Here is a 15,685-nt window from a genome sequence, read left to right as displayed (position 1 = left end):
AAATCATAATTATGCTGAGAACACCCTGGTCCCTGGTACAGGCTTCATTAAGACTTTTCCTTCCTTTCAAGGAGGCTGCGCAGCACAGTGGAAAGGAAATCCTTGGACTCTTTATTAGTTGAGAAGAATTCAGTTTTCAAAACATAGGCCCTGACTTAAAGGAAAGCCAAGGATAAATGTAAATGTTGAAGCTTCTGGTGGCATCACTTGCCAACATTCAGGAATGAAAGGCAGGTGGATTTCTGAGATCAAAACCAGCCTAGGGCCCAGAATAGCCAGGGTTACACAGAGAAGCTCTATTCCCCCCCCCCAAAAAAAAACAAAATAGAAAAAAAAAGTATTGAGCCCATTCATGAATGGCTACATCCCTTTTCCATTCCTGCACCTGGAATAATTGTTTTATCTTTACCTAGCAATTGGCAATTCTCACACATAAACGCCAGAGAAGAAGGAAAGCAATGTATTTATCTCCTAGGCAGATGGATGCCACTGGAGTCTAACATCCACAAAAGAGTGGAGGTTCTGAGATGAATCGTGTTGGAAGCCCAAATAGGAACCTAACCACTTGTCTTTAAGCCGCTGCTCCCCCAGGGAGGCCAGACTCTCCTGCCTTTGTGTCCTTTCTAAAGCTTGTCTGTTTTGTTTCAGCTGGCCGGCTTCATCTACGCCTGCTACGTTGTGAAATGTATAACAGAAGAAGAAGACAGCTGTAAGTAAGAAAGCTCTGCTCTGTGTCTTTCAAGTTCAAAGCTTCCCCAGTCTTCCTTCCCAGCTACCCTGTCGTGGAGACAACATCCCTCCCGACCCAGCAGAACAGGAAATAAGCCTTTAGCGCCCATCAGGATAATCTAGTCTTCACAAAAGAATCGGCATATTAAAGAGACAGAATTTGAAAAAAAAAATAAAAAGTGTGTTTCCTCTTACATTGAAAGGAATCTCAAAAAAAAAAAAAAAAATCTCTCCTTACAATTCTAGTGGAAAACAAAATGGGAGATTAGAGACAGAAGTGTGTCTAATCTAAAAGCAGCTGATGTGAATATTTTCCTTTGTCACAGTTCAGTTATTGTGGGCTGCTAATTAGTCAGTTTCTTCGAGGACAACAAAGCTTGACAATCAATAATTGTCAATAGTTCTTAAAACTCTACCGACAACTGAATACCTAATAGGAATTTAATTAATATAACAATAGGAATGGCATGACCTGAGGTGACATACATAGATGGTATGACATGATCTGATATGACATGTTAAGGTATGACATGACATAACATGATATATGATATGACATGTTAAGATATGACATGACATGATATATGATATGACATGTTAAGATATGATATGATATGGCAAGATCTGATATGACACAATGTGATATAACATGATCTGGTATGGAATGGTATGATGTATGTTAAGAAACAGCATGATGTTATATGACCCAAACTAAAGCATTTTGAGTAGTGGGGCAGGGTGTGGTTGGGTACCGTGATGAGGGGAAGGGACCAGATGGATTCCTACATGTGTGTAATGGTAAATGAGTACATAGCAATGCTTCTTAAGGAAAGTAGATAATTACCTGAGTGTGGACAGGTCGGTTGAGAAGTAGGAGGAGTAAGTGATTATCAGATGCACAAAGGCCTTAGCAGAGATGGGGTGGGTAAAAGATGGGCAAGTTTGTATATGTTTGGACCTAACAGGCTATGTAACCAACCTCCATCCACAATATCACTCGTCCTCATTTAACAAGGCTGAAGACAAGTAAATTTAACACTGAAGAATCAGAATTTATACACTGACATCCCTGAGAGTGGTCTAATATTAAAAAAGGGTGTTCAATTTTCCTAACCAGGTTTTATTTGTGTAGTACTAGGTAAGCAGAGCTGACCATATAGATCACAGAGAGAACAGAGTTCTCTCTTCTCACAGTTCCCTGTCCTGAACTGCTCCATAGGGGAAGTTAAAAGGGTGGTCTTGAGACACAAAGTAACAATGTTGAACCACAGCGAGCAACTGCTGAGGCACCATTAGCAGATGTAGGATTGACTGGTTTCTCTAAAACGTAGTGTATTTATGAGCCAAGGAGACAGCTCAGTGGTTAAGGCAGTGTGCCTATGAGCCAAGGAGACAGCTCAATGGTTAAAGCAGTCTGCCTATGAGCCAAGGAGACAGCTCAGTAGTTAAGGCAGTGTGCCTATGAGCCAAGGAGACAGCTCAGTGGTTAAGGCAGTGTGCCTATGAGCCAAGGAGACAGCTCAGTGGTTAAGGTAAGTATGCCTTTATTAATTCAGAGGATTAAAAAACGAATTCCTAAACAAGCTTCCTCGTGGTGATCTGAGAACTCAGACTGTTTGTCTGGCTTTCCTAAGCCATTGGCATTGAGTTCAGATGCTGACAAGCCAACAACACGGCCTAGATGTGTGCCGGGGCTGCTTGCTTTGGTAGCTCGTAGTTAAGTTTAGCTGTGGTCAGTTCCAGCAACAACTAGGAAGGCTCACAGAGTGCACTGTTAGCTGGCATTTCTTACACGTGACCACTGTCTTAGTCTCTTCCGATTCACTTCTCTAAAGAAACTGAGCAGAAATCTGACTTCTAATAATCTTATGTAAAGAGGAGTTGAAATGTTTGTCCACGTATGGAATTTACAAAGAAAAATTATTTTGGCCCTTGCTTTTAAGAAAAACAACAAAAGCAGGGTTCTCTCGAAGCAAAGCCTTGAAGAATTCAGAACACTCCAGTGCTTGTCCCACACGGAGCTGCCACCATCTCTCTTTAAAGATACCCTGCTTGCCAAATTATTTGTCTCCATCTCCAGAGGACAGTTCAGGTTCTGTAACTTGCGGTGAAAACCCACTCTAGAGAAGAGGACAAGGTTATGGGGGGGAGGGGATACGCTGGCGGCCGATCTGAAGGCAAACAGCTCTGTGCTCAGAGCACCCAGCAAAAGTCAGAGGGAACCTGGATCTTCAGAATGTTCCACCCGCACCTCGGTTCCCGAAATAATGACTGGGACTTAATGATACATGAATAAATGCCTAGGTCACAAGCTTTGACTCATTCCCCACCAGCTCCTGGCTTAATTAACCAGTTTATTCCAGTATGCGAATGCCACATCGCTGGTTACCTCTCCTCCATTCCATGTGTCTGTTTCCTCAGAGTTCGAACTCCGGCCCCCTATTTTCTGCCTCAGCTAAGAGGCCATTAGCCTTTTACTGACCAGTGATGCTTTCATACAGTACCCGCAGCGATTCTCTCTACAGGAAGAGCCATCACCCAAGGAACCATGAGCAAGAACACAGTTAGACTCCATGAAATAACAAGGAATCGTTGTTGAAATAGAGGGAAGTAGACTAAATAGCACGGGGGAGAAGGGGAGATTGAACTGAAGAACAAATCTTCCAGGCTAGCCTCACACTTACTGTGACTTTGAGCTGATCTGACTCCTCCTTCCAAGTGCGAGCATGACAGGTACGCCATGATTTTGCAATGCTGAGAGTTGGGTTCAGTCTTGTGTGTGCTAGGCAAGCACTGAACCTACTGAGCTTCGCGGCTAGCCTTACAACAGACCCATTAATACACCGCCTCTTTGCAGTGAGAAGCTTGACCAGGAACTTCTCTCAAGTTTGACCCCATAGTCTAAGCCAGAGCCCCAGCCTGCCAAGGAGCTGAAGGCACGAACTCGCAGCACACCACTGCCACCTGCTGTTCACACTACAGTATGACATGGGGTAGCGGGATGAGGAGGTTCCGTTTCCCATGAATCAGTAGTATTGCGTTAAACAGCAGAAACTCACTCTCTCCCAGTTCTGGAGGCTGAGGCTCCAAGATCGAAGTGTTAGCATACGGCTGTCGTCAGACCTCGGCCTGCCTTGCTTATGGGACCTTTCCCAAGTTCTTGTGTATCTTTTACTCCTCTTTCTAAGTTATTAATAATCTCAAGCCAGTTGGCCTGGAGCTCTGTTTCATACGTAACTTTAATTGGCTCTTTAAAGGCCTTAACTTAAATTTAAGCCTTGCATTTATAAAATGGGGGAATACAATCAGGCTATACCCAAAACACATACACGCACGCACACAAGCACGTATGCGCCAGGCAGAAACCCAGACACTTTCGACTGTGACGTCATCTGCTTTTAGATGAAAAGTTCCACACCAGGGAAAACTAAAAGCAAAGCGTGAACTGTGTCTCAACAGTTTTTTTTTTTTTTAACCGTAAGCCCAGCACCCATTTGAGTACAGTGACGCTCAGAACACACTGGGAGGGTGGGCATCCTCACTGGGCTCTTTATTTAGAACTCCCCTGACTCGGAAGTGCAGAGCCTCCTCCATCCACCTCCCACCCCGTATTTGCTTATAGTCTTCCATAAAAGAAATTAAAGTGTCCGAATCACTGGTCTTCATTCTTTGTAACACACACACACACACACACACACACACACACACACACACACACACACACACACGGCGCTTTTCTCTTGCTTAGACCCCGCCCCCTTGCTGCATAGCAGTGCCTTTTGTCACTTCAGTGACAAAGCTAAGAATTTACCTTCATGTGTTATATGTTACCTGCTATTAAAAAATCTTTACAGGACATATCCATAATCTATGAGAGGAGGAAAGGTCCTTCAACACATGGATTTTCCATTTTCACTGTTTTTTTTTTTTTTTTTTTTTTTTTTTTTTTGCAAATAATTTCATTAGAACAAAAGTACTACTAAATGTTGGACACTCGCAAACGCATCCACTTTTCAGTACCTTTTTCTAAGTACATTTTCTGTATCTATGGGGTTCTTTCCTTGTAGTTCCAAAATGGCAGATAGAAAATACTTGGGAAAAAGAGTACATTTGCACAAAATAAGTTCAGATGTGTTGTCCTTGTCAAAATTTCCAACTAGTATAAGAGAATATATAATAGATGAACAGTATAGTAAGTGTTCATCACACAGAACATTCGCACTGCACTGAATATCACAATGCTGTACTCCAGAGATGACTCCGTGTACACTGCAGGGTATGTGTGGGTTATATTTAAACTCTGTCATTTTCTCTAGGGTACCTGGGCATTTGTGAGTTTTGACTGCACAGGAAGGTCCTGGAATCCCCAGAGCTTCTTTTGAGGGATGAAGGCTACCACCTTACCTAATAGAGATGCAGTGCATTTCCAAATGTTACTCAATATGGAAATCACCCGGGGGAATGCTGTGGGCTGTCATAACCTAAGGGACTTATTCTGAAAGCAATATTGGAAAATGAGTTACAGCTATTTAAATTTGGAGTTAGACACATACAAATGCCCACCAACTAAACGCAAATGAATAAAAACCTGCCCTGAATTCTCTCAAGTCAAGGGGCTTAAGGACAAAAGTCACAATTTATAGAATCTTAAAAAAAAACAAAAAAAAAAAAAACCTGAACTGCTTTGGGGATAATAACTTTCTATTATTTTTGTTTGATTTTTTCTTTAAAACCTGCTGACCCACATTATTTATCAAACTCTATTCTGTGTGTTTTGAGCACGTCTCCAGATGGCCAGGGCTCGAAGGCATAGCCCGACATAGCCTGATCATAGGCGCTTACTGTGTAGGAAACTCTGCCCTTAAGACACCATGATTTGACTTTGCTTGTAAATGAATAGAGGTTTATACAAGCTGCACAAAACCCATAGACAAACAAAGCAGTAAGAGGAGAGAAAACTCTAACTGACCTACCAGGGAGTCCTGATCTTCAGGTGACATGTTGGCATATCATGTTCTGACCTTTCTTTTATCAACTGTCCTTTCTCCCATCTGTTCCCTCCTCTCCACCCTTCCTTCCTGCTGTTCTTCCTGTCAGCCATCCACCCTGCTACATGGTTGTTCAGATCATGCTATACCCTGTGCCCGGTGACCTGAAGTTTCTTGTTATTTTAAATCCCTCCACAGACATAACCTCAGAAGTGGTAACAAGCAGCTCAGGCGAAAGCACAGCGTATTGTGTGCCTGATTGGCAGGTGGGGAGAAAGAAAACTAGCCTGTCTTATTTTCAGACAGGCAAACTCAAACAATCAAATGAAAGGTGCATACTTTATACATTTGCTCATTGATAACAATAATTATCTTAGGGAGCTGAAAGATTACCAAGTGAAATAACCTTGTCTTTATCTACCAATTTCCAGTCAGACCAAAAGTCATCATTTTCCCTTAACTCTGAGTAACATCATATGTTATTAAACGGGAAAGGTCCAGACATTGGATGCCACTAACATTTAGTTGTGTTTTGCAGAACCATAGTGAGGTCACTGGAGATATCCCTTTCTCCCTCTCCTCCCAAGCACAGAAACTTTGTATTTTATCTAAGGTCCTTTCATTTTGCCTAAGATTTCTTTTCTTTGCAGCAGGGGGTAGATGGAGACAGGGTCTCTCTGTCCCAAACTTGCTCTGTAGACCAGGCTAGCCTCCCAAGTGCTGGAATTAAAGGTGTGTGCCACTGCTACTTAACGTGATGATTTCTTTAAGTGTTGAAATGATAAGAAAAATGATGCTAGTTCTATTTCAACACCTAAATTTTACAGTCCTCTAAATATTAAGTCACTGAGCTTCCATAATCTGGGCATCAAAGCTGACTCTGGATAAAAGAGATGCTGTCAAGACCCAGACATGTCCCATTCACCAGTTTATCCTACCGCCTAAACTGCCCCTCCCCATTCCATCCCCACAGCGGGGGAAGACTCGGTATATATTACAGAAATAAAGAGTTAACCAATTGGCTTTCCAAAAAATTCTTAGAAATGTGTCCAACAACGCAGGAAGGTCACATCGCCTTAGACTTCAGTTGATTCTAAGCAGTTGAAACACTAAGTATTTGTCATTTTCCCAGCAAGTGGGCAGGTTTTGCCATATGTGAAAATAAAAGATTGAGCCTGTGATCTGTGTGGGGGGACAAATGAATACACCATGCCACATGAGTCCCATGAGAGCTCCTCTCAGTGATAGCCAAGGTCTCCAGGACAATAATGCCGGCCTCTTCACATCTTCTCCGAAATCAGCTAGCCCAGGTCTCATCCCTGCCTCTTGCATCGTTCCCCCTTGTGGTCACTTAAGGAGAGAGCTCACCAGCTCTGTTTCTGAATTTAGATTTTCAAAATAAAAGTAGAAGCTGACTAACTCTTCAACAATTATCTCTCGTTTTCTCCCCTTTCTCACATTATCTACTCTTTTATGCTAGATGGTTTCTTATTCATACAGACACACACAGAGATGCCCATGGTATATTCATCTTTATGTAAATCTAATCATTCCTAGTCAGAAATATAATGAGAAAGAAATGATTCATTTTCTATGAAGCCTTTGCTTCTAAAGAATCAATATAAAGGCAACCGCATTCAGAAAAGCAGAGGAGATTTTTATCCTAGGCGTACAAAAGGATTGCCTGCAGAAAATATTACTCGCACCAGGAACTTAAATTAACTAGTAGAGACGAAGAATGGGGCAATTGTTTTAATCCGCCTCGACAGAGAAGAGACAGGAGATATGAAGGGAGAGCAATGGTGTTAGCAAAATAACATGAAGGAAAAAAATCTTTCGTTTGATCATTGTGGGCATTCCAGTAATGTGGACAACACTGCACTTGTGGTACATGCTCTGTGCCTCTTACCGCACAGAAGTAATGGTACAGGAGAGAGAGGAGTTGTAGAAAAATAGACTTTTTGGCTCCAGAATTTTTGCACACATGTTCATAAAATAAAGTTGCTCGGATACCTTAGTCCCAATTCCAGAGAAGGAACAGCAGCGGGATGAAGGGCTAGCTCCAGGGGGAAGCCTCCTAGACCACAGACATGAAGCAAAGATGATCTTGACAGCTAATCCTGTGATAGATGATGTTGGCTGGTGGCCATAAGCGTGTTTTGGAAGTGGTTTGGAGAAGAAACAGTTGGATGAGCTTGGCCTTCTCAGCAGAAGGACTGGAATGCACTGCTTCTCTACGGACCCACTAGCAGATAAATGGAATGAAAACAGCAGAGAAAAGAGGCTTTGCATGTGGGCCCTGAAAGAGAGCTTTGTCACTAAGTGAGGCTGGGTCCCCAGATCACTTGCTGCTCTAGGTGGCCTCCGCTGTAAGAGATTGGTATTGTGTGGAAGGAAGGGGAAGAGAAACAAACTTGAAGCTCACGGGAGAGACACAGTTTGTTTAAATAATAGAAAGTAATTAGGCTGAAGACAAAAATCAGTGATGGCATTTTATAATTGCGATTAATTTAAAGGTTAATTTCCTTTGGCACAAAAATCTTATTTAAAACATTTACCAGAAAAGGAAATTAGGATGTTACTATCAAGAGGCTCAGAGCACTTCTGGGAATTCATGTCTATTATCAGTTGGAAATTAGGTTAGGTCTGTAGTAGGAATTTCAATTCAGTGGGAATTAAAATGAAAATTATAGACATATAAAATAGGTGGCACCCCAATCTTCAAAGCAACAAGGTTGGGCTGGGGCAGATGGTGTGACATTTGCATTGGTTTACTTGTTTGTTTGTAAGGATCAATTATAAATGTCTCTAACAAAGGACTCTAGTCTATACATGAGCAATCCTGACACAAAAAGAAAATTGGATATGGATTGCTGCCTGTGTCACTAATGAAGCTGATGTTGAAAGAATTCCCGGGGGGGGGGGGGGCTGCTGAGGCACGGCACAGGTACACATCCGTACTCCAACATCACTGAGTTCAGATGAGTAGGAACTTCAGTGGGCTCCAAACCCGCCAAGCCTACCTTTGTCTGGGTTCTGCATAGTTCCTAATTCTGTTTTCCCACCGAGAATGGCCTCAGGTTCCAGCATGCTGTAAGCAACCATCCTTCTGTATCTAGGCGAGTGGCTCCAGAAGCATCCAGGGATCGGTAGATGCTCAGATCTCTTACATAATATGATGTGGTACTTGCATATAACTCTAGCATATTTTAAGTCATCGTGATAAAGCCTCACACAGTGTAAGTGGTGTATAGTGGTTACACTGTATTTTTAGGTAATATTGACACCAAAAAATATCTTCACACATCCAATATATTAGCTTTTTCCTTAGTACTTTCAACCCATGTTTGCTTATGTCTATGAATGCAGAGTATGTGGTGTGTGTGTGTGTGTGTGTGTGTGTGTAAGAGAGAGAGAGAGTACATCAGTATATAATCATAACTCATATCTAAAAATAACTAAATTGTGAATTTGTTCCTTTAATGTTGCCACCACTACCACTGGTGTGCAAACCAATCCCACAAATATGGAGTTTGCAGAATCATAGAACTAAGAACACTATCAGCAGTCCCGTGCTCTGATTCTCTAACTTGACAGTAGAGGACAGGGACACTGGGGTGGTCTGGCCAGAAGAAGAAGAATCCAGGGAATCCAAGTGAGAGAAGAATCCGGTTCCAAGTCCATTTTCATCTCGCTGCACTCTGGTACCCACCCCAGAGGTTCTTCCAACAACTGTTTATTAGACAGCCAGTCTGTGCACGTTGCCAGGATGAAGCAAGAAACAAACAGATGCCACCTCCCCTTCACTACGCCTACAATCCACCATAACAATCCCCAGGAGAAAAGAGGACATCTAAAGCCCCCAAAACAGGAAAACAGAGTGCCATGCAATATAGTTCAAGAGATGCCCATGTGCTTTGGAACACAGCAGCGTTATCCCCGGGGAACTGATACTCCAGGTGAAATTAGAGGCATATGCAGTTGAATACAATTGGATAAAAAGAGATATGTCTTTTTAGCAGAGAACTAAATTTAACTAAATTTCAGGTCCGTGTTGGCCGAAGGTCTACCATGATCCACGGGTTGATAATTTTACATGTTTTCAGTTAGGCTGAAATAGCTAACCTGCTTTTTACGCACCCGCTACTACTGCCCTAATGAAATGACCCATTTAGGCTCAGAAGTTTTGTGATCTTCCTTTCTAGACTTGCAAGATAATATAATTACAGAAACATTACGAGGCACGAGGCGAGGAGTATTTCTCTAATGGGTGATTATAGCACGCATATTTACATCATTTTCTCTAAATATACATACATTAATGTGCCCACCAACCTCATTAAAACTGCTGCATTTAAATGACTTGTGCATTCTAAATATATCCTGATGTCAGCTGAGAAGATATGCCAAATCACGTCTGACTAACTCGTCCGTTACTTGCAGCAACTGCTCCCTTCCGTTTGTTTCTAAAAGGCATGCAACTTTAACAAGGGTGAACCAAAGACTGCGGGATCCAGTCAATCCAGACGGTAACCGTGGACAGCTGACTTTATCACAGCATCATAGTCTGTGTAACGCTCCACGCCGATACAAAGTAGCAAAAAATAACTGGATTCATCATTTTCTGACACCTTAGTTTCTTCACTTCCTCTGATCCAGGTGCCTGCGGAAGCTCTCTCCCTTCCGCCCACCCACACTGCTCCATTCTCTTCTAAGTGCAGGCTGCGCTTAGAGCACCTTCATTACCGTGGGAGGGAGCATCCTTGAGACTCTCTGCCCACGGTAACTTCTCTTTCTCCTCACTCTCCTGCCTCTATCCCTCACACTTGCTTCGGAGCTTTGCTGCACTGATTGTCTCTCTTGGTTTACACCCTCCTTCTCATCCTCTGCCTCCAGGGAGGAAAAAGGACGCCCATGCTCACTTGTGCTTAGATTCGTAGCACCCGTGCCTGCATAACAACAATGCAGTTTAGCCGTTTCTAATCATAGGTGCGGATCTCCGTGCCCATCACGGAGAACTCAGCACACCTGGTTGAGCTAAAAAAAAAAAAAAAAAAAAAAAAAGAGCTTCATGCTTCTGACAGTGGCTTTCCCTGCGTTTTCACCCTGTCTTCCCAGCCTCCCTAATCAAACACAGCAAAGTCACTATTGTCAAGTGCTGACTCCTCCGTGATCCTCTTCCCTAACCTGTTGTATCCCTGAAGCCCTGACCAGATCTTAAAGGGACTGGTAAGCTTTTCTCACAGAGTACTCCATCCTCCACCATCTGACCTCCGACATAATCCAAGAAGCTTGGCCCTCACTGTCTCCGTTCTTGTCCACTACTTCCTACACCCTTGCCAGAGATTCACAGACTACTACTAAAATAGAATGGTCCCAGAGTGATTTCCAAAAAATATTCAAAATATAAAACTTCTGTTCCCTGTGGTTACAAATCTTGCCCCATTGTGTCATACAAGCTACTTGTTACTTAACTATTAGTTAATAACTATTTGTTAATATAAAACTGAGGTTTTGACCAAATAGAAATCAGAAGACCCACCTCTGAAGCTCAGAGCCTCTGCTGATGACTCCCACAGTTAAGTCGTTCTACGTAAAACTCCAGTGAATTTAACTACAGAGCTTGCTTCTTCGAGCCTTGCCTCCATTGATTCACCAGGCCTGAATCATTCAGAGTTCACCAGGAAATAGAGTGAATATGTATTTAAGGGATAATGTCAATCTCTCCCCTCGTATAAGTATTTTCCTTTAAAAACCAAAGATGGAATCCCACACCTATCCGTTGTGTGTTTTTAATATACTACACAGATGGGATATCTGATAACTCTCAATTCTTCAAAGGTAATATTGTTTAGCTATCCCCCAAAGGTGTCAGTAGTGCTGCCTTAGCAGTAATCAAGAGCCATCTATGTGGACTCAAAGCCTACTTGATAAGAGGGAGTTGGTGTTTTGTACTGTAAACCTAGCCAACTACATGAGCATGGTGTGGTCTTGGATCCTAGAGGGGCACCCAGAGGAATGCCAATTTTCCAAGCCAATTTTATCTCTAACCGCATTCTAGATATTTGTTCTTCAGCCCACAGATATGTGTAGCTGTCATCCTTCAGCAAAGAAAGCCACAATGACAGAAAGTCACAACTAGTCTAAATGCAGAGAACCAGTTGTAGAATAACCAACCCCAGCTGATACATTTACAGCACAACTTCCGTGCCTAAGGCTCAGGGAGCACTTCAGAGGAGACTTGGAAGGAATGCGAGAGACAGAGGCATATAGAATGTCTGCTACAAGATGATGTCTTCTGGGTGTAAAAGGGAGTCTGTATCTATTAAATCTCAACAAGTGTGTGTGTGTGTGTGTGTGTGTGTGTGTGTGTGTGTGTGTGTATGTACCAATAATAATTTTAAAAGAATAAACCATGAATATGAGAGGGTGTTCATGGGAGGAGATGGTGGGAGAGGAGGGTGGAAATGGTCTAAAGCCAGTACTTATGTATGAAGTTCTCCAAAGAGCAATTTAGTTATGCTTTCAAAGAAAGAAAGAAAGAAAGAAAGGAAGAAAGAAAGAAGGAAGGAAGGAAGGAAGGAAGGAAGGAAGGAAGGAAAGAAAGAAAGAAAGAAAGAAAGAAAGAAAGAAAGAAAGAAAGAAAGAAAGAGCAATCTGCTTTAAGGTACCATAGTGTGGACAGCTGTCCACACTGCGCAGACCTTACCTTCCAGTGCCCCTCTTTAGGCTACCCCCAAGCTTCCCTGGGACATTCCAACTGGTGCCTTTATTCCTTTAAAGCTACCAATATTTGAGCTTGTGGTTTCAGCAGAAAACCATTCGCTTTTCTTACATTTTTTTTCTACAGCACTTCTCTTCTGAGGATTAGCAGAAATAGACCATAGAAGGAAAGCAGTTACGTATGTGCACGTTTCCTCTTAGATATTTACAAACAGGAGCTTCAACTGTGTTTTTTCTTTAACAGCTTCTGGCAAAACACCCATTTCATTTGTTGTGATAGCGTTGTTCTTGTTTCTCATTTTCATTTATTAATCTGTGACCATGGCTTAGCCTTTTAAAAAATCTGCATCTGATGCACCCAAGAAGAACATGAAAAGGAAGATGCCAAGACCCTGAGAAGATGACCTTGATGAACAAGTTACGAAGTGAGGCATCTGCTGACAATTAATGAGTCTCATCTCATTCAACATGCGCTTTGCTGATCGGAAGCTTTTCTTAGCATAACACGTCAGTGACCTTACGGACAACAAGATCATGTGTTGCTATAGGAACTGTGTTATTCTAGTCAGAATTTAAGGGGGTGGGGAGAGAGAGGGAGAGAGAAAGAGAGGGGGGGGGAGGTGGGAAAGAGATAGGTGACTTCAAATTTTATTCAGGGATTTTAGCCCAGGCTGAACACCTCGAGTTCTTACGATCAGTTTTAATTGTTACCACCAAGACTTGAGTGAGAGAAAGACTGTTATTCTTGGTTTGGCCTGCGGTTAATTGTGCTGTAAATTCCTTTTGTGCACCTGGTTGTAAGTACCCTTGAAACTCATACCTGCAGAGATGATGGATAGATGCTCTGTTCTCATAGGCCCACACGTAAGCTTTATTGCCTTTCAGTGTGTCCTTCTAAATATTTAGACTTCACTTTCAGCAAGCTGCCTTTCATGGTCCCCTCCAGCTGTCTCCAGAAAAGAATATGTTGATTAGTGGTTTTGTCATTAATAACAAAGGTACAATTTTATGTTACACTGCCTCACTGCCAACATGTATTTAAAAGGCAGTTTGCTGGACTAAGTATTCATGATTTAAATTAAAGAAAAGAAGGGCTCACTACAGGGAATAGATTTTAGCAAAGAGTATTTATTCAAAAAGCATTTTTCTCTTCCTGGATAGTTTTTCAATTGTGCTATTATTAAAGTTATGAAATCATAGTTATTAAATAGATATAGTCATTTTCTGATTTAGAATAATTGCATCTGCTCTGCCATCGTATGCCAGTATATACAAACACACCCTCACTGCAGACAGGAAAACTAAGACCCCAAGAAACATCAGAGAACTTGAAATAAAAGCCACATTCCTAGAAGGTCTTTTGAAAGGACAAATGTGCCTGGTGTCTGTCCTGTAGTGGAGGATCCATGAGTGTGCAAATGATCACATTCATTGAATTGTGTATATTAATTATGCATAGTTTTTGCCCGTTTGTATGTCGTAATAAATCCATTGAAAACGTTGTCTCCACAAACAGAACATAAGTACATCCAACACTACGGGTTAAATAAGTACAAATTTTATCGTGGAATTTTTTGTCCGGTTCTGTGTCTCCCCTTAAGTCCTGTCAACCTTCAGTAGGAATAATGTTTTCCCACAAATCATCAGTGTATGGAATACTGGGGCAGCAGCCAGCAGCCAATGACCCTCTCACCCTTACATGCTGACACTGAAGCAATGCCCCAACATCCTTCTTTCTCCCGTGCCTCTTAGCCGAGGAAGATGAAGTGGGGGCCTCTTCTCGATAGAATTCAAAAAGTTTATTTTGTTTGTATCTAAACAATGTTCTTTTATTTTTGTTCAAAGCCGTATAGAGGAAAAGATAAAAGCACTCAGTCAAATGCTGCTTGAAATTTTGCTATCATCTTCCATGTACTGATCAACTGCCTAATTTGGCTTTGAAGCATAAAGTACATACAATCTATCCAGTAAATATAAATTGTCTTCCACAAGCCAAATACTGTTGTTTTTAAGCAACTGTAGTTAAAAAAAAAAAAAAAGCACAGGACAGTAAATCTCATACAGCTTACATTACATCCATAGAGACAAGCACAAAGAAACAAGTAGATTCAGAATATGTCGCTGTGATACTGACAGTGAAGCCATGCTGAATAAAGAGATGGGACTTCATCTCTCCAATCTCTTGCTTTACAATTATAAATGGATTGCCCTCTTTCTGCAGTTGACATTTAGATGCATCCCTTTTAATTTAAATACAATATTTCCTAAAGGAAGCCAACGGCTAGCTTCCTATTGATATTTCTTTGGTTCTATGGGACACCCCAATGTTACACTAGTCAGACAGACCCCTTCCCATGGGATGAGTTAATACCGCCTGAATCTTCTACCTCTTCGATGTCTCTTGCACCAATGACATCTTTCCCTTCACACACCCCTAACCTTTGCTTCTGGCCTCAGTAAGACTGTCTGTCCTTCATGTTTTCTGTGCTAATGATTAATATAACATAGACAACATGCCAAGCTGCCATGAAGAACCACTTCATTGCAATCATAATCACAAAGAGACCACTGACAATATAGACAACTCTCTTAAGAAAGGGTTGTTTGCATGTTTATTTTGTGTCTGGAAAAAGCCATCAGACACCAAGGACAGGACCTGAACCTTGAATTCTGTTGCTTCGTCATCTTGTATATATTACAGTAAACAATGGCACTGCGTTAATAACCCACTGGTAAATACAAGCAAAGTGTTCCCAGGTCAGTTACTATTAACAGCAGAATCTTCCTAGATTATTAGATTGGAGACAGGATGAAGATAAAAGTGAATTTTCTAGAAGAGACAGTATAGTAGTATTGGGGGGAGGTGTGTTCTACTCCATTATAGCCCATACAGCCCCAAAATAAAAAACATAGAAACCTAGTATTTTTATTCACAAACTCTCAGCACTAAGCTGGGCAGTTTCTGAGCTGTTCTAACCTGGCTAGACTATTAATAACCAGTTAAATGCCCCATTGCTTGCCAACTTAGTCTAACTCTATTTAGCGTGCATCTTCAATGTGAGCTGCTTTGGGCCATGAGTCCATCTTACCTCATGTGGACCTCCTTCTTCCTCTACCTTTTTTCTTCTCCTTGTGGTACCACCTGAGACCTCCTACTACTAGATCTCAAGTTTCGCCTTCCTTTCTCCCCTACCTAGTCACAGGCTCTAGCCTTCTGTTGACCAATCAGAGATTATTGGGAAGCC

The 15,685-nt window shown here is 41.9% G+C and overlaps 1 protein-coding gene across 2 annotated transcripts in view; it reads left to right on the top strand.

Annotated features, from left to right (window-relative positions):
- Nucleotides 1–15,685, top strand: part of NKAIN2 (sodium/potassium transporting ATPase interacting 2) — a gene marked incomplete at both ends in the record, with an annotated part of 975,028 nt that overhangs the window by 952,924 nt on the left and 6,419 nt on the right. For both annotated transcript variants that reach the window (XM_080929354.1, XM_080929353.1), the window contains one exon: nt 649–709. In XM_080929354.1, the coding sequence (XP_080785480.1) occupies nt 649–709 (61 nt within the window). The remainder of the gene's footprint in view (nt 1–648; nt 710–15,685) is intronic.

Source organism: Micromys minutus (assembly GCF_963924665.1).
Source record: "Micromys minutus genome assembly, chromosome: 15".
Classification (NCBI taxonomy): domain Eukaryota; kingdom Metazoa; phylum Chordata; class Mammalia; order Rodentia; family Muridae; genus Micromys; species Micromys minutus.
This window is presented reverse-complemented; position numbering and strand designations above follow the sequence as displayed.